Genomic DNA, 25003 nt, shown 5'->3' on the forward strand with positions numbered 1-25003 from the left:
AATACGTTGACAGAAAATCCTTTTCTAAGATAATTTATTAATTGAAAGGTTTAGCCTTTGCTATCCTTATATTCCCCTAATGACAATGTGCTACACTTGCTGACCAAAATCAGTCTGTATTTTTTGCCAGTAAACCAGCACAATGAAGAAGCTGCCTAAAAAAAAAGCATTTCATTTGCTTAAACCTCTGCAGAGAACAGCCGTCCATACTCTCAGTACAAACTTAGTCCATACTTTCCTTTCTCTAGATTAGACACCTGATGTAATTTGCCCGTAACTGCCAAGAGAACACTGCCACAATGGCTGTACCTGTTGCAGGTACAGGGAGGTAACTGTGCAGGCGGGTATTCATTTACAGCATGGCAGTCACATTTCTGTCTGATGCGACCAAGGTAATACTCACTGAGGTTCCATTTAATGAATGGCACAGAAGAGGGGCCCTTCTGCAAATTCACACACACAGGTACTGACTAGCAATTTCTACCATGTTATCCCCGAGTTCTCCTTACAGCATCAGGTTTTAGTAGTGATTATATGTCAAAGTCCACATATTTTCTTCACAAATTATGCTTCTTGCATTTATTCGGCATGCAGTTTTGATATATAATCACCTGTGCTCACACCCTCCATCTTCCTTGTAGTAATTTACCTCTGTGGCTGCAACCTGCTCTTTTCTACAAACCCTTCTGTTACCCTGCCTCAATTGTGTAGCTATTCCAATCCCATTATTTACCTCCCAAGAGGTGTAAGTGTGGCACAAAACTGGTGTGGTTACGTGCTGGTCTCATGCCCCCAATAATTTTGATCCTGCAGCACAACTGGAATGATAAACTGCATTACATTTTCTGCAGTAAAGGCACCTGAAATGCGAATCCTCTGGAGCCTAAGAAACACTCCTCCCCCAAACTCAAACTACAGGATTTAACTCCATGTGCTGAAATTAGACTGAACTATGTAGCTTTAGAGCTCAACAGGGATTAGATACAAAGGCAAATGACTGGTCCATAAAAGTTAGCAATGACAAAATTTACTCTTCCTATTGAGGACTGCCACACACAGAGCTCAACATGGACATCCTCCCCTTTTAAGTAAGGTCATAATCAAGGAGGACAAAATGACCAGCAGCTTTGGTAGGTGTACCAGACAGTGTGATGGGAGACAGCTGGAGCACACTGTCCCCTACACCTTCTCTTTAAATCAGACTCTTCTGTACCTATGCCATTCAGCTTCACCCTGATGACCTATGCCCAGAGAGTTAAGTTACATCAGAAGTTTCAGTTCTTAGTAAACTACGTTCCAAGACATAATGAGTAAAACAGGGATGGATAACTCCCAAGTCCTGATTAGGTGATATAAGAACAGACTGTCCCAGTGAATCTGTATCACTCTCAGGTGTGACTGTTACACGAGGCTCTGGGCTTTTGGTATTCAGTTCCTCCAGGTATCAGGCAAGAAGGAGTCGCAAGGTCATAAGAAGTATAAATTCTTAATATATCATAAGCACCCAAGCTGATTTAATTCCTAGGATTCACACGAGTGCTTTTTAATTACCACACTACATCTTTACACTTAAAACTGATGCAAATCCTTCCAAAGGCTTGAATTAGTATAAACCGTTTTTGTGGATAAGCCCTCCAGATGCTGGAAGTCTTTACTATGAGATAACCATGTGAAACATCAGCACTCTTTAAATGGCCCGAGCATCTGAGTGGCACTGAAAGCCAGATCCTGCAGTCTCTAGTTGGGCATCATTCACTCAGGGAGAAATTTACCCCTCTGCAGAGAACTAGCACCATTCAAGTCCCACCTAAGCCTTCACGATTAGGGTGAAGTGGGGATTATGTGATGCATACCTTCAGCCAGCCCACTGCACAGGGGTGATTTTCATCTTCAGTGTGAGTTTTCCCTAAGTAAATGGAGCAACATTTCACAGTTACTGCTGGTGTCCATTGATCAGAGAGAAATAAATGCCTGAAAAAAATTCTGTGGATACACCCAGTTTTCAAAATGAAACTGAAGAAGTGGAAGTTCTGCAGATGGCATTTTATTGTCATGAAGGGATGGAAAAACTGAAATTTTAAGGCAAGTGAAAATGGAAACAACAGTTTACATGTGCACATCATTAGTAACAGAACAGTGCTTGTGCACTCAGCCAGTGAGGAAACAGTGCCTTACTGATCCTAATAAAATCAAGCACAGCATTAGAAATGTGAGTATCAAGTAACATGCACCTCCAGTGAAGTGCAATTCACTCACAGGAAAAAGAGCTTTATGTTAATTGAAAACACTGACCAAGGCATCAATTCCTTCAAAATTGTTACCTGCTTCCAGACACACTACAAGCAGAACAAAGGTTAAATTTCTCAGGTGAATTATTCATTACATGTAATTCACTCAGCTCTACTGTTGACATGTTAGAAAATGCACACTCCTAGAAAGTCACACACATACAGAACTCCTGAAATATTCAGAATTAAAAGTTTGCTGCAATCCTAGTGTTCTCAAGCATTCATAACTATTAATCAAAAACATTTTCTGTTTTCAAACTTAGTAAAGCACGTACTTCTCATTAAGGACTATTTACATGCCACGTTTGAAGTTTCAAAGTTCAGCCGTTTTTGAGCTATCCCTGTGGAAAAAAATGGTCAGAATTTTTTTCAACAGGTTAAAAAAATGTTATTTTATTCATACTCAAAAAGGTGAAGACATTTTGCTGATACAAAAGACAAGTATGGAAGTTTTTCACCCCAAAGTGAATGTTTTGTGATGAAGTTATGAGAATAGACATCAACAGGATCATCACAGGCACTGTTCTGCATTCCTAACTACAGCTCAACTGCACTGACATACTATACATGCTTATTCTCAACCAGACAGGTCACATTTGCAATGACGTTTTTTCCAGATTAAAAAAATGGGTCAATTTCTAATATGGCTACAATGCCACTTGATACGAGTGTCATTTAACTCTTCCTCAAGAACTCACTCCTTGCCAAAAAAAATTATGAACATGTTATTCCCCATTAAAGAGCAGTCGCAGTGCTTCAGCACTTGGATCATTTGACTGCTGTTTCACCAGTTAGAGGCTCTAGCTTGACTTCTTACTGCTGGTGACCAAACAGTGAATAATCATAAAATCACAGAATGATTTGGGTTGGAAGGGACCTTAAAGCTCATCCGGTTCCAACCCCCCTGGCACAAGCAGGGACACCTTCCACTAGACCAGGTTGCTCAAAGCCCTGTCCAACCTGGCCTTGAACACTTCCAGGGATGGGGCAGCCACAGCTTCTCTGGGCAACCTGTGCCAGTGCCTCATGACCCTCACAGTAAAGAGCTTCTTCCTTACATCTAATCTAAATCTCTCCTCTTTTTAAAAATTTTAAACTTTTAAAGCTTAAAGCCATTCCCCCTTATCCTATCCCTATGTGCCCTAGATAAAAACAACTGATAAAGCAAATATAAGTTATGATATATAAAACATATTATGCTATTTCCCCATTAATTAAAAAAATCCCCATCTAATCTGCACTGGGGTTTGGGGCTGAAATGTATTTACATACCTGTAATCCAGAGATTGCAGCAGGATATGGTGAAAGTGCAGTGGATCCTAAATTTCGCCCAAGGAGAGGAGTCATGGGTGTGCTACTGGTGGTGTGAGTAGCACGCCAATACGCCTCAAGATATTCTGCCAAGTGTTCGCAAGCATCTTCAAGCTGATTTTCATCCAAAATTACATCAAACATTTCCTGATCACAACAACAAAGTTCAGTTCATTACGATATCAGAGATATACAAGTTAAACAATTCTCATCATGGTAATCCTTTAGAATTTAAGAAAATAAGAATCAGAACATGGGATTGCAAAGGAAAATCATACAAGTGGGTTTCTAAGGTGATCAAAAGCTCTCAGAAATCACTGTATCCATTCAGCAAGATTCACTACATCTTGTGTGAGCCCCGCCACACTCAAAACATTCAAAACCCGCCTGGACACATTCCTGTGTAACATTATCTAGGTGTTCCTGCTCCGGCAGGGGGATTGGACTAGATGATCTTTCGAGGTCCCTTCCAATCTCTAGCATACTGTGATACTGTGATACTGTGACTCCTTTACTGAATTCATTTTGCTCCAAGATAGTAACTGAAGCTCAATGTCAGAGTAACATAGAGGTGCTCTGCACTGGTTCTGGATGGAGGATTCACACATACTTCTCTCATCCTTATTGTGAACACATTTCCAGTGATGGTGCCCCTAAACCTATTTCCACTCCAGTGAACATGGTTTGCAATTCTCTTAGCAGCAGAAACAGTATTGCTGCTTCAGAGGCTCCTGCAGGACATCCAGCTGTTCAGAGACTTAGAGAGACTCCTTCAGAGGCTATTGTTTTTTTAACTACCTCCAATTCTGCCTGTCTGGAGAGCCTTATCTATCTGACCTCAAATCTGCACGACCATGCAGGTACGATCTTTCCCCTACTAATCTCTTTACCAGGGGATAGCCCCTGACCATTAGTGCAAGTACCGGTCCCTGCCTCAGACCAGCTCACCATGCAAACCACAGGACAGCTCTTTACTAGTGAACGTAGAAGGAATTAAAAGCCACATGGCTCCTGAGCCACCCAAGAAGTCAAATGGACACTGTTTTTAGATTAGCAGCATGACAAGTGCTGATAACAAACAGCAGATACTAATCCATCATAAACTGAGTTTCTCAAGAGAAATGTTACCAGCATATTTTCAGCAGTGAAATCTCATACCTCATCTTTAATCTTAACTCGCACTTTGTGGAAAAAAATATTGTGAAAATAGCACAGGAAATGAAAAACAAGTGCAGGTGCTGCAGGTGTTAAAGAGTAACTGATACAAACCATACGTTTATAGATCTATCCAATACGCGCAGAGCTGACACCTCTAGAATAAGATGTAAAACTGCATGATGAATTTGTCATGTACCTCGATCACACATCTACCTTCTGCCCAAAAGTCTGGTCCAGAAGCTGCTAAGGCGATTTCATTTCTTTTAAAATATATTCTCTCCTGTCAGTACAGTAGAGCAACGTTCTCTCCTCTGCCAGCAAGTGTGGAGTCTTCTAATAAGAACACTCCTAACACTACATCCTTCGTACAAATTCAGTGTTTACTGATGCGTTTTTGTTCTTCTCTATCTATACCCTTTACACCCTCCTTCACTACATAAACACATGCTGATCCATTATGTATCCTATTATATCCCTCATCATCATTTCTGGAAGTTAGTAATTCAAACAGGAAATAAATGGATGGAAATAAAAGGATGTGGTTTGCTTACATATACTTTGCTTTGGAAAATACTGAAATTAAAATGTTACACTTGGAATGTAATAGGTGTTTTCTTCAAGAAAGAAAGGAATATTGTCATTTTCTGGTGTGAGACTAGTAAGCAATTTTCCTGCTCTGCTCATTCTTGGCATAGCTGGCCCACTGATTTGAAGGCCACTCTGGCTGGCTCTACAAAACTCAGCTTTGCAAGGGAGTTGCAATGGAGTTTTAGCAGCAAGCAGGTCAATTAATACTCCAACCAACCTTCTCCTGCTAAACTAGGGAACTGTTTCTCAAGTTTCTTTTTAACCTGTATCAGCTGATTCGGGAAGCTCACAAAATGCTGCACGGGCATAACCACACATGCTGCAAGGTGTAAGCGAGACAAAGAGACCAGCAATGGGAACACCAATACAGCTGCCCATAACTTCCTTTCTCAATTTCTAAGAAATGCACAGCTCATACTCTAGCTGACATACCTAAACCAGCCAGTTGTGTGATGGTATGTAGCTTCGTGATATTTTGACAGTGAACTCAATTAAAGTGCATTTAGGGAAGAAGAACTTTTAACAGTTGCAGTAGTACTGTCACCTTTTTAACAGTTAACTGTAAAATAAGGCTAGGACTGATAATGGTGAGCCTCTCTGGCTGTCACCTGAAGGTCACCTGGAGAAGCTGCAAAATTAGCAGGATCCTGATTCCAGACCTCTACGGTGTTTTACAGGGAAAATGAATTACAGAGAAAGCACTTGTTTTTTTTTCTTGCATTTAACAGATGTGCTCATAGCTAAACTGTGTTTGTTCTTTGTATTTGGGAGCAAAGAATCTTTTAAGGAGATGCTTGCTTCTACGGGTTGTGGAGTAAAGCAATTTCTTCCTGGTTCTCTTTAAAATGCATTTTATTCACCACAGTATGCTCTCTACAACATGCCTAAAATAGCTATGAGTATTTCCATATACCACTATTTCTGAAATTATATACATTAAAGCAGTGGTCTTTCCAGAAGAGGAGATAAAATAGTTGTTACTGCGCTCTGCTATTTCTGCTATTTTTGGTTTACTGTATAACCACTGTGAAATACCCTAGGTGCATCATCCCATGTTAGCAATGCAAAATAAAATGGTCAGGGCTACAGAGGCATCCTCCTCACCCACAGGAAAGCTTGGGAGAGGGAGGGGAAGAGGGAATAAGCCTCAGGTACAGCCCAGAGTCAGTACAGGTATGGGCAGTCCCAGATGGCATTTGAGATCAGACATGTGAGCTCAAGCCCTGGGGGAACAGATGCCCCAGCCAGAAGTGTAAGGATGAAGGTGTATCCGAGAAAGAGGAATTTGAACTTGTAGATATATCTTGTGTACTGGCTATTTTTAATTATACCAATGCACTTTAGTTCTGCTAGAGTATAATTTCTAGCATTTTTGAGGTTATATCAAATAGAGCACAAGGATATGTATCCTCTCTTTACACTGGCATGATTCTAAAAGTTTAAAAAAATAATCATAATGAACTGTATACAACAAATGTACTTAAATCTTTATGGTTAGCACAGCTCACATTTCTTTGAGCCATAAATACTATTCTTGCTTAACGGAGTCATGCAGCAGTAGGCACAATTAGCACTGGCTTGAGCAGCATCAGTGAAAGATTAGCAAGGAATTAATAATGAAAGCAGTTCTGAACTTAAACATGCCAAAAAAGACAGCTATTTTTAACATGTCTAGACATTCAGCACCATCTGATTACTTAAGGCTGGCTCTCAGCAAACGAAAGAAAAGTGAGGGTTTTACGGTTTTCAAGTATCTTCATTTAAATACTCCTCTTGCAGGAATTTGAGCTGCAGGACAGATGAAGCAGGTCACAGTGCAGAAGACAGCAGAACCTTTGGTCTTAGCAGTATACTTTTACTTAATTAAGTCATGGATCAACTTTGTCCTTTAAACTAAACTTAACCAAGACTGTCATCTCCCTTCACATGCTCTAAGGCAGCAGTAATTCTCTTGAATCAAACAGTGCACAACTGATCAGATGGTTTCTCCATAAGCTTATGCCAAGTCAGAGTGGGAGGCAGCCTCTGAGCAAGTACGTTTACATGTTTGAAATCTGGATACTCTGAAATTTTAAAGTATTTATCCAGTGGGGTCTCACTTTGTTGCCTCAGGCAATAAAATACAATTACCAGATTGGGTGTAAAGGCAGAGTTTACTGGATCCTGAGGATGGACAATCTAAGTGCTGTAATGCAATGAACAAGGTACAACATGCATCCTGCTGCTGCATGTGGTTTATTTCCATCAATACAGCTATTTGCCTCATTTCAAGTGATGTGAGCAAACCTAAGTGGAATTAGGGGAGATCACTACATAAAGAGCAAAGACTGTCAAACATGCACAGGTTTCTCTGTGCAGGTGGAAAAATACATAAACCTTTCAAATGTGAAGAATGTGCAGTGCGTTGTTCCATGTGTAAGCTCAGTGGAAGCTTGGTGTAAATACCACAAGCTATATTCAGACAGGTGTAACTCCATTTAACTTGGCTTACACCCATTAGGAGTTAGGAAGGTATATGCTTTTCCAGAAATTATTCTGTAGAGTTTTGTTTCAGTTAAGGGGACCTGAATGGTTCACAGGAATTCTCAGTCACCATTTTTAGAGAGAACAATTTAGTAGATTACACATGAGAAACACAATACAGCTGAGCTCTCCAGAAGAACTTGAGATGGCTCAAACATCTTTCTGTGCTGCTCAAAGTGGAAAACAAGGATGAAAGAGTGAGCAAAGCAATCTACAGTTACTGTAACCAGAAGCTTACAGGTCAATGCAGTAACATGACCAGCTGGATGTATACGTGGACACCATCTACTAGTTTGGACAGCTGGACACCTGCAAGTGCTGCTGATGGAGCGAGGGGTACACAAAGCGTGGCTACAAAACCTGCACCCACAAGGGAAACAGCAAGCTGTGTGGGGCAGAGCTTGCACTGCAGGAACTGGAGAAAGCAAAGTATGCCCCCCCATATCCACACCACCAACAGCACTTTTCTGGATTATTTAAATTCTTGCTCTGTATCAGGCACAGGAAGAATATGAATCAGATTTCTCATTCTAGACATGTCCTTAAACCATTCAATTTTTAAGGAAGACAGAAATGTCAGTCAAGCCTGACATTTCTGTCCTTACTTTTCTCTGGTTTCTAAGACTTCAGTGTGAAACTAGCCTGAACATACACCAAAACACTACAAAACCCTGCAAAAATTCAGAATTTTCATAGATCCACATTAATTATTCTTCATTTTGTATCTGTCAAACTACTACGTGAACATAACCTGAACTCGCCAGCAGTGCCAGTCAGCTTGAAATGACATTTTTCAGAAGGCAAATCAGCACATGTGGAATTACCCCACTCTCTTGCTAATCCAAGGCAGAATCATTGGGCAGACCTGAGGCCACAGAGGCTGTTCCAGGCAGGCACACAGCTGCCGCAGAAACTGGCAGTCCCCATACACTAGCTAGCAATTAGGCGGGTCTGTCTGATGGCAAGAGCTACCTTAAAAAGCCAACCAATGGGCAAGAGAAGAGAGAAAGAGAAAGCTCTCTCCAGGTCTCCATTTCTGCTGGATGGAGTACCACCAGTCCCAGCAACAGCAGCTCTGGAACATCTGAGGGGCATGAGAGCACTGACCTGTGTGGCCCAGCCTCAATTCCAAACAGGAACATCTATTGCTGTAATTTAGGAGTGCTCAGAAATACCTGATTTATCTTCTTATGGCCACGGGGGACAAGAGAGAAAGAGGCTGTGAAGTCTGGCATCTTAAAAAGTATACAAGTGAAGTTTCATGGAAAGAAATCCTTGTGGATCATTGCTCCAGAACAGAAGCTTCATGAACTTTGTTACTTGCATCTGAATTAAGAATAAAAGCCATCTGAAATGGAGGCAGCTGCTTTAACATCTACATAACACAACAATAGGTCTTCTAGAAGCATTATCTGGGTATTAGGGTTTGGCATTCATTCGGCCTATCTCAACTCTCAGATTTGTTCCTAGACTGTTCCAAGACATCTCTTTTGTCAGCACTTTGCCTACATTCAGAGAGAACAATCGTGGAAACCTTTCCAGTGTCTATTCTGAATTTCTCTGAATTAATCTGATTTCTACTCAGTTCTCTGGCATGAGAAAGTTGGATAATCACCAAGCCATGGTGATGATCATTCCCTGACTGGACTGATCATTCCCTGGTATGAACAGTCATTTCTGTGGTACCAGACTGATGTTACACACAGCTGTTAACGCTGTAAGAACAAGTCCACATCCAAGTTTGCTTCCACTGAGTGGCTTTCTCTGTCACAGAAACCAGGTGTTGTTTTCAAAAGTAAAAGCAAGTTTGAGCTGTCCTGTCCAAACACTTGTACAGGTTTTCCCCACAGCACTGTCTGCCTAACTGGCTATCTAGCAGGACCTCTGGTCTTTAAGCAGCAGGTCATTCAGTGTGAGTAATAGGTATCTTTGATAAAATGGTTTGTGAGCGGTGGCTCTGATAGGTACCTGTATGGTGTGTCTGGACTCACTGCACAGCTGAAGGAAAGTCCTCTGCAGCCTCCTCCCAAGCCAGGAGTCTGAGACTTTGCCCCTTTGGGACCTTAAGATATTACTGCTCCACAAATGATGTCATTTGTTCATATGCTAGCAGATCAGTTTTCTACACATCATTTTTGACCTATGACCTTGCCAAAGATCATCACAAATCCAGCACAGGAGATAATAAGGATTAAAGTATCGCACAACTTGTTTCTTAGCAATAAAATCTGATCGAGAGTTGCAACTGCAGGGCTGACTGAATCACCATAAAGTGAAGTGATAACATATGAGCTTGGCTATAATCAAGGACCAACACAGCAGGAATCGTTAAAACTCCACGTATCACAAGTTCTTTGGCCTTTCTTCTGTACTTACTGGTGGGCATTGTGCAAGTTTATCGGCTGCCACCAACTGAACATTCAAGTGTTTACTTTGTGACTTTCCTCTAGATTTAATCAGCCGCTGCAAAACCTGACAGAGAAAAAGAGGAAAAAGTGAGCTTAAGAATCACATATCTCCATAAAGCTCAGCCTGCCATCCCATTGGAGGGTTTCCAAGTTTAAAAGCTCTCCTTCCTGATCAACAAAATTGGTAAAATTTTGTCCTTGAATAGAAGCACAAACCTTTCTGATAACCTCCCTGAAAGCTGCGTACATTGCACTCTGCTCACACTTCATCCCTCGCAAATATTTCAAGTGCAATGTAAATGGTAATTTTGCTCTCTTATACTTGAATAGGTTATTTTTGACAAATGTACTCTTCTAGAGGACCATGAAAATTATATGCATACAGAATTATACTGGATTGTTGCAGCACAACAGTTGCTGCAGCAAATTACATTGTGTAGCAATAATACTGTTACTTAATCTATTCTGAAGTGTATTTTGCGCACAGAGATATTTTACACACACAGTTTATATCACTCTTCTTTTTTCCTTCCACTGTGTTCATTACCAGAACCTGAGGGGTGGAAAACTTAAGAATCCTAAATCATTCCTCTGTAAAGTTTCAAGGAAAATTACAAGATCACAGAACAGGTTTTTAAGTTGGAAGGACTTCTAGAGGTCTGTGTGCCAACCCCTCACTCAAAGCAAGGCCAGGATCAGATTGCTCGGGTCTTCATCCCGCTGAGTTCTGAACACTTTCAAGGAGACCCCACTACCTCTCTGAGCCAGGACTGACCCATCTTTGTACAGCTCAACATACGGCTGATTCTCTGCTGCAAGGGGACACTGCTCACTCCTCTCCAAACTGTTACCCACCAAGCCCTCCCAGGGTCCCTGGCTGCAGAACTGCCCCCAGCCAGCGAGCCTCAGCCCAGCTGGAAGTAGGAGGCTACTCCAGCCCAGGCAAAGTAACTGGTATTTGCCTGTGCTGAACTGCAGGAGGTACCTGATAGATCGTTTCTCCAGCCTGCCAAGGTCCCTGTAGATGACAGCCCAGTACAGATTCCCGAGTGACACCCTGGCAACCAGCTGGACTTTGTACCTCTGACCAGCATGCTGAACCCAACAGGTTCTTGGTGTAATCCAAGAAAGGCTTTCATGGGCTCCTGCTGAACAGACCCCTGAACAAGCTACTTCTAGTGCCTAGGTCTGCAGTTCTGTTAATTGTACTGCTCACTTCTCTCAGGATCTTAAAATTCCACCATCTCATGGTTTCTGCAGCCAAGTTTGTCCTAGACCTCACAACTCTGTCCAGTTCTTCCTTTTTCCACCCAGAAGCAGGTCCAGCAGAACCTCCCCATCTCTTGCAGGTTATCTGCACCAAGAACCATGTGCCAACATGGCTCTCCAGAGTGCCACAGTGGTCACTCCAGCAGGTGTTGGGCATATCCCACAACTGCTCTGCTATTCCATGGGATCCAAAGTCTCTGTCATGACTCTAGGCCCCCTTCTGGACTAATAGCCATTATCATGGTAGGGTCCATGCTGTGCTCCTGAGCAACAGTCACATTCCCACTGTATGGCAAGAGCTGGCCCAGTGGCCAACCACCATGCCCTGGTGGAAGCCACAGACAAAAGCACACAGGCTTTGTTTGTGATCAACAGACAATCATCATTCACTGCGTGGGGAGTGGGCAAAGGGCCAAGTGCCGTCTCAGAAGCTCAGCTTAAGGTTAGGGCTTGTGGAGAGACAACCCAGAACTACAGCTGTGTTGTGGAAAGAGGGCTGCAAAGGGACTGCCAAGGGGAACTGAGAATTACAGGAAGAATTTGCTCATCAGGAGTATTTTTTGTCTACTTAACTGGTGGGTTCCTTCTCTAAGGCTCAGCCTAAGACTTTGTTAATGTTTAGGGCAGAAATAAGAAATTGCATCAGACGCTCACTTGTCAAGTCCTCGATCGAAAAAAAAAAATCTTTTTTTTTCTCTTCATCTTATTCTTGATTTCTTCAGGTGCAGGTATCTCACTGCTCCCTCCCACACTGCCCTCCAGGTCCCTCTCAAACGCACATTCTTTAAAGGTGAGATACATTACCTTTGGAGAAGACACCTTAACATGGACAATAATTGGTGCTAAAGATGTCTTGATAAGTTGTGCAGGGTGATTGATAGTGTCTGCATCTAGGACAACCAGTTGTAAGGACCTTGCCAGCTCAAAGATTCTTTCAATTTCACTCTGTACTTCAGCTAGCAAAGGAAAACAAACCAGGTGAAAGCCATTCGACCCCAGCATTGCATAAGACAAAAATATCATCACTCATTTATTTTCACAGAAAGTATGCATTCATTATGTGAACTCCATATGTGAATTAAAGTAATTGCCAAAAACCAACCTATTACTCAAGGCAATTTTTTAAATAAATATTACCTTCAAGACAATTCTGTACAGACTATGTCTGTACTATGTTCCTTTATAATATCAGTGTATTTAAAGACTGCGTATGATTAAATATATGATTCTATTAACAGAAAATAGACATAAATGCATTTTAAAAATCTGCTAAATAGCTTTTTTTTTTTAATTTAGAGAGAAAACAATGTTTTAACAAATGGATATTTCTTAAAACTTTTTTTTTTGTTCTTAGATTGCAATTCTGATTTAACTTAAACAAGAGTCTGTATGAAAAACAGAACTGTGACTTCCTAATTCTATAACGACAAGAAAAAGCTTACGTTAAATAATCAGCAGAGCATTATTTAAAAAGACAGTAATGGCAATGTTCGTAACAAAGCACTTTTGTCTGTAGAAAAAAGAGCAATTTATTTCCATGCAAATTATATTTCTGTTATTCACTATTCTGACCCTTCTTAATCATTCACGTGCACAGGACAAATTTTAAATAGATAAACTCAGCACAAATTGAAGCCTGTAAGTTATACCACCAAAGCACAGAAGATCTGTGTGCCAGCAACTCACATGCATTTAATCTGCCTGAGAGCTGTTCCACAGAGCAATGTGTGTTCACAGGCACAAAATGATTCAGTACTCATCTTTGCAGCACTTAATTTTGGGGTGCTATTCCTGTATTAGAAGGCCAGCTAGAAGTGAAGTGTCCTATGACCTACACCTCTAGTTCAAACAGTCACTCAGGATGTCAGAGAACTGGGTTTAAGAGCCTTTTCTTCCTGAGAAGGCTGAAAACCAACTCCTTCTAGGATGGTGCCCCAGAGACCAGCTTACTGGTTGTCATGGTTTAAGCCACGACACTGGCACACATATAATGCTACACACACATTTCCACCCTTGTGAAAGAAATAAAAATTCACCAGGCCACTGTAACCCAGCAGTCATGACACTGTGAGGAGAGGGTGGGAAGACCTAGAGTCTCATGGCCAGACAGCAAAAATAAGCTGAAGCTGTTGAACATTAAATACAAAACAAGTCCCAGGGTCACGAGCACCATGTCTCCTTGTCTGGACAAGGTGAAAAGCTATTTGGCACCTTGTAACATGGAATTGAAGCACAGGGCTGAGAAGAGGGAGCTGTGAGGCCAGCTCACCTTGGAAGGAAAGAGCAAACCATACTATAGGCCCCTAACTCATCTTTTACAAACAGCACCTGTAATACTGCTTGCTCTAGCTCAGGTAATTGCTTAACATGAGGCTAACACAGTACCCTGTGCTCTGTTCCCCCTCAGTTAGCAAAAATGTCTCCCATTTGGGTATGTGGAATTCAGAATTGTACACTAGAATGCTGTAGATACATTTCAAATTGCAGAACTGATGACATCCTGAATGCTGAAGTCCTGCCACTTTCCTCAATATGCAACCATATTCATAATTACCTATGTGTCAGTGTCTTACCTAAACTGGATCTTGTATTTGACCGCTCAATTATTGCCCTCTTGCTTGGATTATTTAGAACAGACCTCTTAGCAAGAGAAATGTCAGCTGTCACTCTAGTTATTGATATCCTATGAGTAAGAACACACGACAGAACAAAAACACAGTAGTCAAATTTCCAGTGCACTGTGCATGACTTACAGCTACTTTCTATTCCAAAGTGAAAATACAATAAAATACCATCCAGAAATGTTTTGTAGGTGAGTTACATCATCATTAAAGAACAATTTAAGATAAATTATTTCCTACACTACTGTAGACTCTGGCATATATTTTCTGCTATTCTACTTAACGCATTAGTTAACTTCTCCTCCCTAACTAAGTCATCTCCTACATGATTTTATACAGCACCGCAAACACTACAAGTTAAGCGAGTCTTGAGGCATACAAAACAACAGAGTCGTAACAGTAACAGCCCTTCTCTTCCCAGATAGTCAAACCATTGATTAATCCTGATATTGCTGGGATGTAAGGAAGGGACACATCTGGACACCTGAGCAGACCATGTCACTTATAGCTGAGTGCCTGTGAGTCACTGAACAGAGCTCCTTGCTTTGGGACATTGGTCCTCCAACAGACACCCTCCTTTTCCAGACAGGGAGCTCTGCTGATGAGCTAAATGCTTGGCTCCTGGTTGAACAGGAGAAAAGTAAGTTGAGCCACAGCTCTCTGTACTGCTGAAGCCTGCTCTTTCATTTAAGGAAGGTGATTTTTTTACTTGACCTGTCAGTGAGCTAACAAGAGACAAAGGGTTAAAAAACAAAACCACACAATCACTTCATGTAACATTCATTTAGGACGACTGTGATGAGCCAAGGAGCCATGAATAATGAAAAGAAAGCAGGCTGGAAATGACTAGCAGCTATTCCACAGAATGTAATTTCACTTAAGAGATGCATAAATCTTATCAGATGTAGGGTTAAAAAGAAGTGCAAGTATTTTTCTATATAATGCATAAATAAATAAACTGCCAGAAAATGCAGTAGAGACCAGAAGTATAAATGAATTTAAAAAAGAAATGAGAGAAATTAATGGATCATGGGTTTAGAAGTCACCACGACAAAGTGACAGTAAAACATGGTGGTCCAGATCACATCTCTGGCTCAGGGAGTTCTTAGATCTCTGACTGCTGGAATCAGAGACATGTAACAGAGAAAGGACTGAAAATGCTCACCCACTGTGCCAGATATAGGAAACATTTCATTCTTCCTGAGTAAGAAGTAATTCTAAGTATCGCTGTTGCTGAAAGATGTTAAGGGAAAAAAAAGTGCCTTTGCTATGTTTTGTATAGAGTCAGGCTGCTCTATGCAGCAGTGGTTAAATACAATCCATTTAGAAAATGATACTGTTAGAGCCTCTGCAGCAAGCATTCCCTGAAGGCCTCCTGTCAGATAGGCTTTAGCAGATTCCTTTCAGCTGGCCCGCACAGCACAGCACTCAGGCCTTTTCTTTAGTTCACTGGCCAGAAGAGGATGTTGCAGTTACAAAAAGAAGAAGCTGACAGAAACCAAGGGTATTAAGACATGGGAAAGGAGTCCTGGTAGTATAGGTCTTACTGGAGTCTTTTGAAAAGCTCATGCTTGGACAGTTAATTCCTTTCTTGGTAACGTGGACCTGTCACAAAATTGTAGAAGAGACGGAAATAAAGGAAAGTGTTGGGAAAAGAAAAACTGCAAAGCCATAAAAGTTGGCAGGAGGATGAAGCAGCAGCATTTTTCTGAAGTTACTCAGAGCTAAGTCACTGGTATCAGCTTGCTTGTGGCATTTTACTTTTTCAGTGATGAAATTTCATACTTCTACCTGATATAGTTGCCAGTATTACTAATAGGATTACCAAAAAAATACCTCTCTCCTGACAGAATCTCTCCCTTTTACCACTTTGTGCAGACCAAGGGCATGGTGGGAGAAAAGACAGAAGAGCAAGGCAAGGAGCAGTCCTGCCTCCCATCAGTTCAGGCAGCCTAAATGGGTGCATCTAAGTGTGCTTTACATCTCCTCCTCTCTATTTACGCACTGCTGATGTTCACGGATCAGGCCTCTACTGAGTACATAAGATCTTATCACCATGTTCCAGTATTTAAAGGGTAGCTACAAAGAAGATGGAGACTTATTTTCACAAGGAGTCATAAGGAAAAGATAAGGGGTAACGTATATAAATTACTACCGGGGTGATTCTGGTTGGACACAAGGGGAAACAATCAGTCATGGGAATAATCTCCTCAGGGAAGTGGTAGACTCAACAACACTGGACACTTAAGATCCAGCTGGACAGGGTGCTGGTCATGCTTTGCCTAGAAGGGTTGGACCAGATGATCCTTGAGGTCCCTTCCAACCTGGGATCTAGATTCTGTGATTCATATAGGGCATAAAAATATACCTTATAAAGGATAGACTCATAGCAATCACATTGTGGCAACTGGAGATGACTTACCACTTCCAGTTGCCATGGTTTCCTACTGAAAACAATGACTCTCAATGACAGGCATATGCCAACAGCTGGAAGAGAACATAATGCTGTGGGGTTTTGTAGCTATATGTACTGTGAACAGGCACCGGGGCTCACATGGTGACCTGCAGTGGAACCAGAGCAGTCACAATGCTTGGGAGTGGGGGCGCTGACAAGGTGCACAAACAGCTCAGAAAAGTGATAAATTTAAATGCAGGCTGCCACATACAGTGCTTCATCTGTCAGGTTTTAAATCAATCACTACATTTGTAGGACCTGCTAATATCACTTGAGCTGGGCAACAGAAGTAGGGAAGGAGATGAGGTATTCTGCATGGAAGTTGACCATTAAACATTTCATCTAAGCTGCTTGTGGGTTAGTTCAGCACTGCCACCTCCTCACTGCACCCCAAAGGTACCCCGACCATAAAACTTACTCCACCTTTTCTAAACAATAGACACTATTCATTGTCCTAGTGCCGATCTTCTAGGTATTTTCAAAGCTGACTTACTGTTACACACAGTATAAACTCCTTTCCACAGCTAGAATATACTGAACAAACTAGGATGAAGGAAGGGCAGAGCATCCCAAAGATGTAGCAGACACCTATGATTACTGATGAGCTACAGTGGAAAGGAAGAGATGCCATGGACCAAGCCTATGTTCCAAGCAAATAAATCCAAATTATCCTTCTCACAGCTCATCTGTGTTCCAGCTGAACAAGATGAACCCTCCTTACAGCTTCTGAAGTTCTGACATACTTTTTGTCTATATTTTAAGTTCTCGGCATTTCCTTCTTCAAACTGCCTTTTTAAGTGTTTTTTACTACCAAGAATATTTAAGAGTTGATTTTTTTCTTAGGTGTTGGTCTGAAGCACTGCTCTGCACCTCGTTAAAATCTGCTGTTTCTGATATTTATTTCAGGGCTAGGGTGTGATTAGTTTTATTTAGAGAACATCCTGCTGTAAAAGAGCCTGGAACTTCACAAGCGCTGGAATGAACCTAGCCCAAATACAGCAAACCTCAAAATAAAATCAAGAGGCGCTTATTATTCACACTTCAACAGCTGGCTGAGCTGGGTCCAGCAGCACACACACTTTTGCATCCAATGGTTAAGGAATTTTCACACCCCTGAAGGGCTGTGAATAAAACTGTACTTCCACGTGCAATCACTCATGCTTTCTCACCTGTTCCATGGCATGAAAGGAACTGGGCAGCTCTTTGAAAAATTAGAAAAGAAGGGCAATCCTCTCAGTTCAGTTTACCCAATGCACAGTCAGCTCAGTGGCTTGGGAGCTCCAGGGGAAAGAGGGCCAGCAACGACCTAGGTGCCAGGCTCTGCCAAAAGGGCTCTAGCCTGAGTGGCACCGTTCCCTCCAGCTCCCAGCTTAACAAGGGCCACAGCCCACCTCCAAGGGCAACATTAAAAACCTGAGCCTAGTAAAATGCCATCTTTAAAGATATTTTGGCATTTCCCATGTTCCCCAGTCACCTTTCATCTCAATTTCTCCTGTAACTTCAGGCTGGTAAGATAATGAAGCAGAATTATGCTGTTAAACCTAAGAAATCCTACTACAGGCACAGCAGATATGGAGATACATGCACTTTGAGTAATACATCAGCTGTGCTCCACTCCACAGCTGGCTGCATTTCAGTGTTGATACAGAGCCAGTAAATCAGATTTGAACATGCATCAATCTTCTTACATTAAAAATAATAATAAAAAAGAAAATCGCTAAAAATTAGTAATGCATGGGGAGGAAAAAGCATGAAAAGGACAGTATGTCTCACCTCCCATCAAACCTGTGCTTCAGGAAGTCAAACAGAGCTTTCTGCATCATGTCTGTCACCTTTGCAGAGGTGAGGAAGATTGAACAGGAAGGAATGACAGGGAGAAAAAGAAGTCAAATATAAGAAAAGAGGTAAGTAGAAGATAAGGATACTTCCAACAATCAATACCATTTATAGGCAGCAATCATTTATTTTTCATGCTCTCCGCAGCACGCTTTGTAATAAATACTTGCAAGTTTTCTGACTCATTCTCCAAAATACGGAACGGAGGACGTGAGAGCTGTCACTCTTTCTGCTCTTGTCTTGACTTGCACTGAGGCATTAGGGCACACCTCACCACCTTCCATAGCAATACCATATCCCAGCAGGCTTCAGAACACGTCAGAAGCATATCGGACTATTCAGTTGAACAGAACGTTTGTTTTTTCCAGCAGTAACATTATTAGAATGGACTTAAAACTCCAGATACAAGATTTATCATGCTGGATGACTGTTGTAACAGAAGAGAAAAACTACTCTCAGAGAAGCGTGGAAGCAGAAAAAATGGATGCTCCTATTCCTGTATATGGTAAAGCATCCAAGAGGTGCCCAGCCCCAACAGATGAGCCCCAACAGGTGTCATCTACTTTTCTGAATGAGCTCCTTGTCCTTTTCAGGACAACTCAAGCTGACACCTATTACCTGCCAGTTCTAGACAGGAACTTAAAGCCCCCAGGTCTTTGACTGTTTAGCTTTCCTAGGTTATCTTTCAAAACGGTTCCTTCAGAATTTAGTCAGAAAAACAACAGTCACAGGAATTTTTTCACATAAATTGTAAAGTAAGATCAATGAGTTTGTTATGTAGACCACTGTTTGTAATTGAAATTAATATCCTATGTTACCATTTATACACCTTTATATGTCCAAAATGTCACATTTAGTATTATTTTTGCAAACAAAGGAAGGATGGTATATATATACAGGCATGTATTTTCAAACAGCCTCTCTCCCTTCCAACCTTGAGAGTCCCTAGGCAAATTAACCTGTGGTGCAGCACCTTGGAAGTCAATGGTTGAAATTCACTCCTGTCAAGAAACATCATCATAAAATCAAAAGGTAGAGAGTAGAACACAAAGTACCTGCATTGCTAAACTACACTTCCAATCATTCTCACAACAAAACTCAATGCAAGAACACTGCATTATGCTAATAATGGTACCATGCTGTAATCTTCCAAAAAGAATCATTCCAGTATGTTTAATAATATCCTGTAAAGTACTAACAACATTAATTAGGCTAAATGAAGTGTATCTTTGATTTTATGTTCATGTTTGTTTAGTTTCCAATTCAGCAAAACACTTAACAGATGGTTAAGTTCACTGAAATGCCCTGCTAAAAGCCTATGCTCATTTAGCACGTGTTAAATGCTCATTTGAATCTGCACCAGCCTTGAAAAATGGGTGTCGTGTTTATCTGTGCGTGTTATCATACCCACTTCTATGCTGAAATAACTTAGAAGGGTTAAAGGTTTATTTATATGTGTATTTCAGTATACTAATAATCTTAAAAAGTCAAGAAAACCTGATAATAGTAAGAATCTTTAGTTCCCAATTCAGTTTCAAGTGCTGGAGAACAAAACTGAATACACTGCTATAGTCCAGCCATTCATGAATTCAGGGAAGATGGATGCAAAGCTTCTATAAGTGAAAAAAGAAGAACAACGAGGAAGCTTCTTCAAAATTTTTGCTAATTAAGTTCAAAGCATGTGCTAGTCTGACTAAAATTTGACACGTATACAGAAGTTTAGGAGTTAATTTCACTACTCCAACTTCTTGTAGTGAAGACAAATTCTCCTTTTCTTACTTGATTTATCAAAATATCTGTATTGAAAATAATGGATGTGCCCTGTGCTTAAAGCAGTAAAAGTGCCAAGAGAGCACCATGTTCTTATGCTACTTATGTTACCTATCCATTAGCTGAGGTATCAAAAGTAACAGACACCGTTGTTAAGGCAGAAAAATATTCAGCTGGTACCTCACCTAAATGGTGCAAAGTGCTGATTACGCTCTTGGTTCTTATACAACATTTCTGACAATTATTTAAGCTAAGACTACTTTAAATTATATTTAAATTATCATATCAAAACAGTCACACTGAACCACAATACTGTATGTACAAAGGAAGATCAGAGATAAGAAAACAGCAATTTCAAGTACCTAGACTACATACCTCATAGCCTTTCAGTGATGGACCCACCAAAACAACAGGCCTCATTGATGGTACTACATCATACGGGGGAATGTGTTCTGTCTAGAAGAATAAAACAACCCTTCAGATCATTAGTCAAAGAAGACCCAATCCTGGGAATTATGTTTTGGAATTAAATAAAATAAAATGGAAGCAAAAGTACTACTTACCACTTTCTGTTTCTGTTTTGCTAAAAGACCAAATGAGAACTTGGTTAAAAAAGCCACACTGTGTATAACAAACAAAATACTTGCAAACAAAAATTCCTTTGTCAGGGCACTCTAGATTTCTCTCAGTGCACCTCCCTTTTGGTCAGCCCTCTTTAAACTGGACATTCATTCCATTCTGGGGCACCTGCCACTTCTCCTGAGATTTTTTCCCAGTCCCTTAGCAACTGCCGGAAGTCTAGATATAGATGTCTTTCTCCACCTCCGCACACAAGCAATCTCTGTAAAATGCCTTAATAAGTCAGCAAAGGGGGGAAACCTGCATTTTTCATGCACATTTTTTAAAATAGAAGTATTAGTAAGAGTTTCCTTAAATAAATTTGTCTTACCCGTGGAAGTAGGTGTGGCTCGAAACGTGCCAGAAACCATTTCTCCAAGACTTGAAGAAGAATTTCCACTCGATTTCCTATGGTATCAAAAAGAGCCCCATTAACACTAAGTGCCCAGAGATGCAAATGTGTGAGGTTTTAGGCAGCAGCTATGAGAAATTGCCCAATAAGAAATCAGACAGTAAAGGAGTCTTCACCCACATTCATGCTACAAAAAAAGCTTCCTCTGAAGTGACGGGTGAAGAGAACCAGACAGGGACAAGAGGAACCAAAGTCTCTGTAATTAAGTAGACCTCCATGGCTGGAAGAGCTGCTGTATACGGGCTATGAGGGGAGAGTGGGTTCCACTACAGACTGAACAAAGCTTTTCTGTTATCTGCCCGTAGGCTGGGAAACACAGAAGCTCCAGTCACAGGCATCTGCTAAACTCAGAGAATACCCCAGCTCTGCATGAGAGCCCCCACCCAACACTCCGCTGTCTTGCTCACCCAACACTCCGCTGTCTTGCTAGATCTCTCTGCCAGCATAAATGACACATCTCTTGAGAGGTTTGAGATCTTAACTGGCGGTTTAAACAGCTTTTGTTGTGTAGCTATAGTGGTCCATTCACTGTACCTCCAAGCATCCAGCCAGGCAGTTCTGCCTCTGCTGTGCCAAGCCCTTCCCTCCTCTCCTTGCGTGATGCACCCAGCACAACTGCTTGTGCACCAAACCCACAGCAGACTGGCAGGAAACTAGTTTGGGGAGGGAAAAGATGTTCAGGTGAATAAGCTTTGTAATCCAGCTCACTGCACAAGCAGCTGAGCAGGACATGGGAGGAGGGAAGAAGAGCTCAGGACAGAGAGAAAAGGACTGTTTAAGCAGTCTGATTCCCGCAGGTGACAGCCTCATGGTACAATCCATGTCTTTACATACAGACCAGCAAGAAGATACTACTTCCCATCAGTATTTTGCCTTTGCTTTCCTGCCATATGCTCTCCAGAGCAGGGATTGTTTACTCCTGCACTTGACAAATTGTTTGTGAACATATACTAGACTCTTGAAACCCTCTTTATTAGATTACTTTTCACTGCCTTACTCAGACAAAACTAGAGTTCTTCTTAATCATGTAGAGCCTTAGTATCACAGCTGGTCACAGCTTTTAAAGAAATCTTAAGGTACAGAAACTGTATGACTGTATCTAACAAAGGTGCTCAAAATAAATTATTTCATCACTATACATTACTTCCAATTTTATCATACAAATCCAGGAGTGTTAGTGCAGGCTCCTCAAAATCTTAATAGATATCCTTTACAATATTTCTGCTCTCTTTCATACTTGATTTTATTCCCAATATTCTCCATAGGTGAGATTAGAGAAAATCTTTGCAAGAATTGGTGATGCGTGGAGTCATGCCCTTTCACACAAGCAGAGAATTTTTCTAATATGCTGTATCTGAAGCAACTATGCTAAATACTACTAGTGTCCACCTCTGAATTAGATAATCTTCTTTCTGTACATTGAGATACACTGGCTTCCTCTGAAACTATTTCAAATTTATAAACGCAATTTGGAAAAAGCACAGTTAATGCTGTTCAGTCATTCTAAAAACAATTCCCTAGATAGTTTATAGTTGAAACGATTCCTGACCTTGATTAAGTATATTAGTGTGCAAATTCCCTGACAGTACTATACAGGCTAAATTTATGCTCCTCTTACTGATATCTATTAGGTCCAGATTCAGTTGGCTCACATCTCTTCACAGTACTAAAGGTTTTGTTATCTGTCTGAACATTTAAATTTGGTTTTCAATTAGTGGGAATAATACATTAGTAGTAATTTTTAAAAATCTAAAAAAAAAAAAAAAAATGTGTTTTCAACCAATAGAAGAGTGACTTGAGCGTCTTAACTGAGATTATGAGAAATCAGTTCTACTTCTTAGACCTGTGACCAAGCTTGTATTTTTCCAGGGACTTGTAATCTCCAGCTCTAGCAGCATGGAGACACAGAATGGTGAAGCTGGAACATGAAGAATAAAGCAGGTCAAATGACAAAGTTCATATTACAAAGGTTGAAAAGTCTGGTTTTGGCCAAAATGGAGAGGAAGACAAAACAGAAAGAAAAAACCCACAACCTTAAGAACACAACTGATGGGAAAAAAATATGGCAGGCTTTGGGCACCAACACTGACTTAAAGCCACGGGGATGTGAAACTCCAGCCCTTCAGAAATTTCTGTTGTTACTACTCATACTGTATTACTGATCTTTCCTAAAGTCAATACACACTTTTTTGTTGTTTCTCACTGTCAATATCTAACACGTCTAGTCTCTGCAAATATGTATTTTCATTTGGAATCCCAAATCAAACATTCCTCCAAATGCACTGCAATAAAAACAAATCAAGTGACCTTTGAAAATATTGTCTAGTGTCAGAAATGATTTTAAATTATTTTAAAAGGTTACAGCATTCTTACCCTCCATGGAAACGTCCTCTCTTCTGCTCCTGCTGAATGCGGATATTCTCCAGTCTAAGCGGGCTTGGAATAAAGCCAATCTCGCAGCCCTCTTTAACCAGCCTTCCTATCCACCAGTCATTATTATATTTCTGGAACATAGAAAGGTTACTGGCTTCAGTTCAAAATGCTCCATGTCTGAAACTCGGTTTTTCACAATCCTTAACTCCATGCTGATCAATGAAACCAGACTCATACTGACACCTGAATGCTGGGCAATCCATGTGAATCTGAGTTAAGTCAAAGGTATTTGGAAGGTTAATGTGTTCTTTGCAGCCAGACAGTGGAAAGCAGCGTTATCTGCAGCAGTACTGGCTTATCTCTTAACTGCCCCAACACATCGTGTGTGCTGTGACTTTTCCTCTAATGTCACCCACTAAGGTGCTGAGTATGATGGTGATTTAATGAGACAAACCAATTTCTGGTGAAGAAAGGCCACCAAGCTATGTCACAGCAGCCATATAAACCAGTCAAAGTAACATCTTCAGATCACCATCAAAACAACAGTTAATGGTTCCTTGTAAAATGTAATGGTCTACACCAAAGATACCATCACCACCACTGCCAGTTTTCCTCCCTGCTTTCTAGATATTTGTACGGATGTTATTACCATGTTATCCCTTTGGAAAAACCTCATCTAGTGGAAAAGCTATACAAACACCATTCTAGAAACCCAAATAAAGACAAAATTATCCAAGACAACATAGAAAACTTACCAGCTTCAGCAGTGAACCAAACCCACATCTGGTTATGCTATGGCTATGCTCTAACCAAAGTTGCGACACCTCTCTACAAATGAGGCTTTTATAGTGCCACTGCCTAGAAGTAGCTAAACTCTTTGAAAGCATACACTTTTAAATGTATGATAGCTGAAGAAAAATTCACCTTTATGAAGAAACTTAAATATATACCTGAAAGTATAAGATTTAATTTTATCATTAACCTTTAGTAACACATTTTTCCGCATTACTGGAAATCTGCCCTAACTTTAATGACGGAAAGATGAAAAGTGGTACCATAGTGGATGTCGCAGTGGAAATAGATTTGTTGTAGCTGGCTGCCAGCAGAGCTTTTGAAGAAAAGTATCTGAAAACCTTACATTCTGCTACACTTCATTAGGCACCTCAGTGTTCAAAAGAAACATTAGTTTTCACAACTGACTGTCAAGTCATCAAGACCAGCATGAGTGTACCAATTTGCTTGCATGCCTTAAGGAAAAAGTTATCACAGAAATATCTTAAAAATGATCAGTTGTCTTGGCTGCATATTCTCAAGCCCTACTTCTTGCAGAAACACATAAATACCATATCCTAGTTGTCAAAGATACAACAGTC

General features: G+C 40.8%; 1 protein-coding gene across 6 annotated transcripts in view; it reads right to left on the reverse strand.

Annotated features, from left to right (window-relative positions):
- The window catches only part of CACNB4 (calcium voltage-gated channel auxiliary subunit beta 4), a 119129-nt gene that overhangs the window by 2425 nt on the left and 91701 nt on the right, over positions 1 to 25003 (reverse strand). For 2 of the 6 annotated variants that reach the window (XM_061446077.1, XM_061446082.1), the window contains 9 exons: positions 23631 to 23761; positions 21177 to 21253; positions 20791 to 20810; positions 20603 to 20683; positions 18395 to 18453; positions 14119 to 14228; positions 12350 to 12501; positions 10245 to 10340; positions 3561 to 3746 (listed from right to left, as the gene is read on the reverse strand). In XM_061446077.1, coding sequence (XP_061302061.1) covers positions 3561 to 3746; positions 10245 to 10340; positions 12350 to 12501; positions 14119 to 14228; positions 18395 to 18453; positions 20603 to 20683; positions 20791 to 20810; positions 21177 to 21253; positions 23631 to 23761 — 912 coding nt within the window. Of the gene's footprint in view, positions 1 to 1853; positions 1907 to 2563; positions 2630 to 3560; positions 3747 to 10244; positions 10341 to 12349; positions 12502 to 14118; positions 14229 to 18394; positions 18454 to 20602; positions 20684 to 20790; positions 20811 to 21176; positions 21254 to 23630; positions 23764 to 25003 lie in introns of those variants that run through there. The other 4 variants (XR_009741977.1, XR_009741976.1, XM_061446091.1 and 1 more) reach the window with 4 other exon arrangements.

The sequence above is a fragment of the Pezoporus flaviventris genome, unplaced genomic scaffold, assembly GCF_033815535.1.
Source record: "Pezoporus flaviventris isolate CSIRO_AGI_PZ_B2104156 unplaced genomic scaffold, CSIRO_AGI_Pfla_v1 ptg000001l, whole genome shotgun sequence".
Taxonomy (NCBI): Eukaryota; Metazoa; Chordata; class Aves; order Psittaciformes; family Psittacidae; genus Pezoporus; species Pezoporus flaviventris.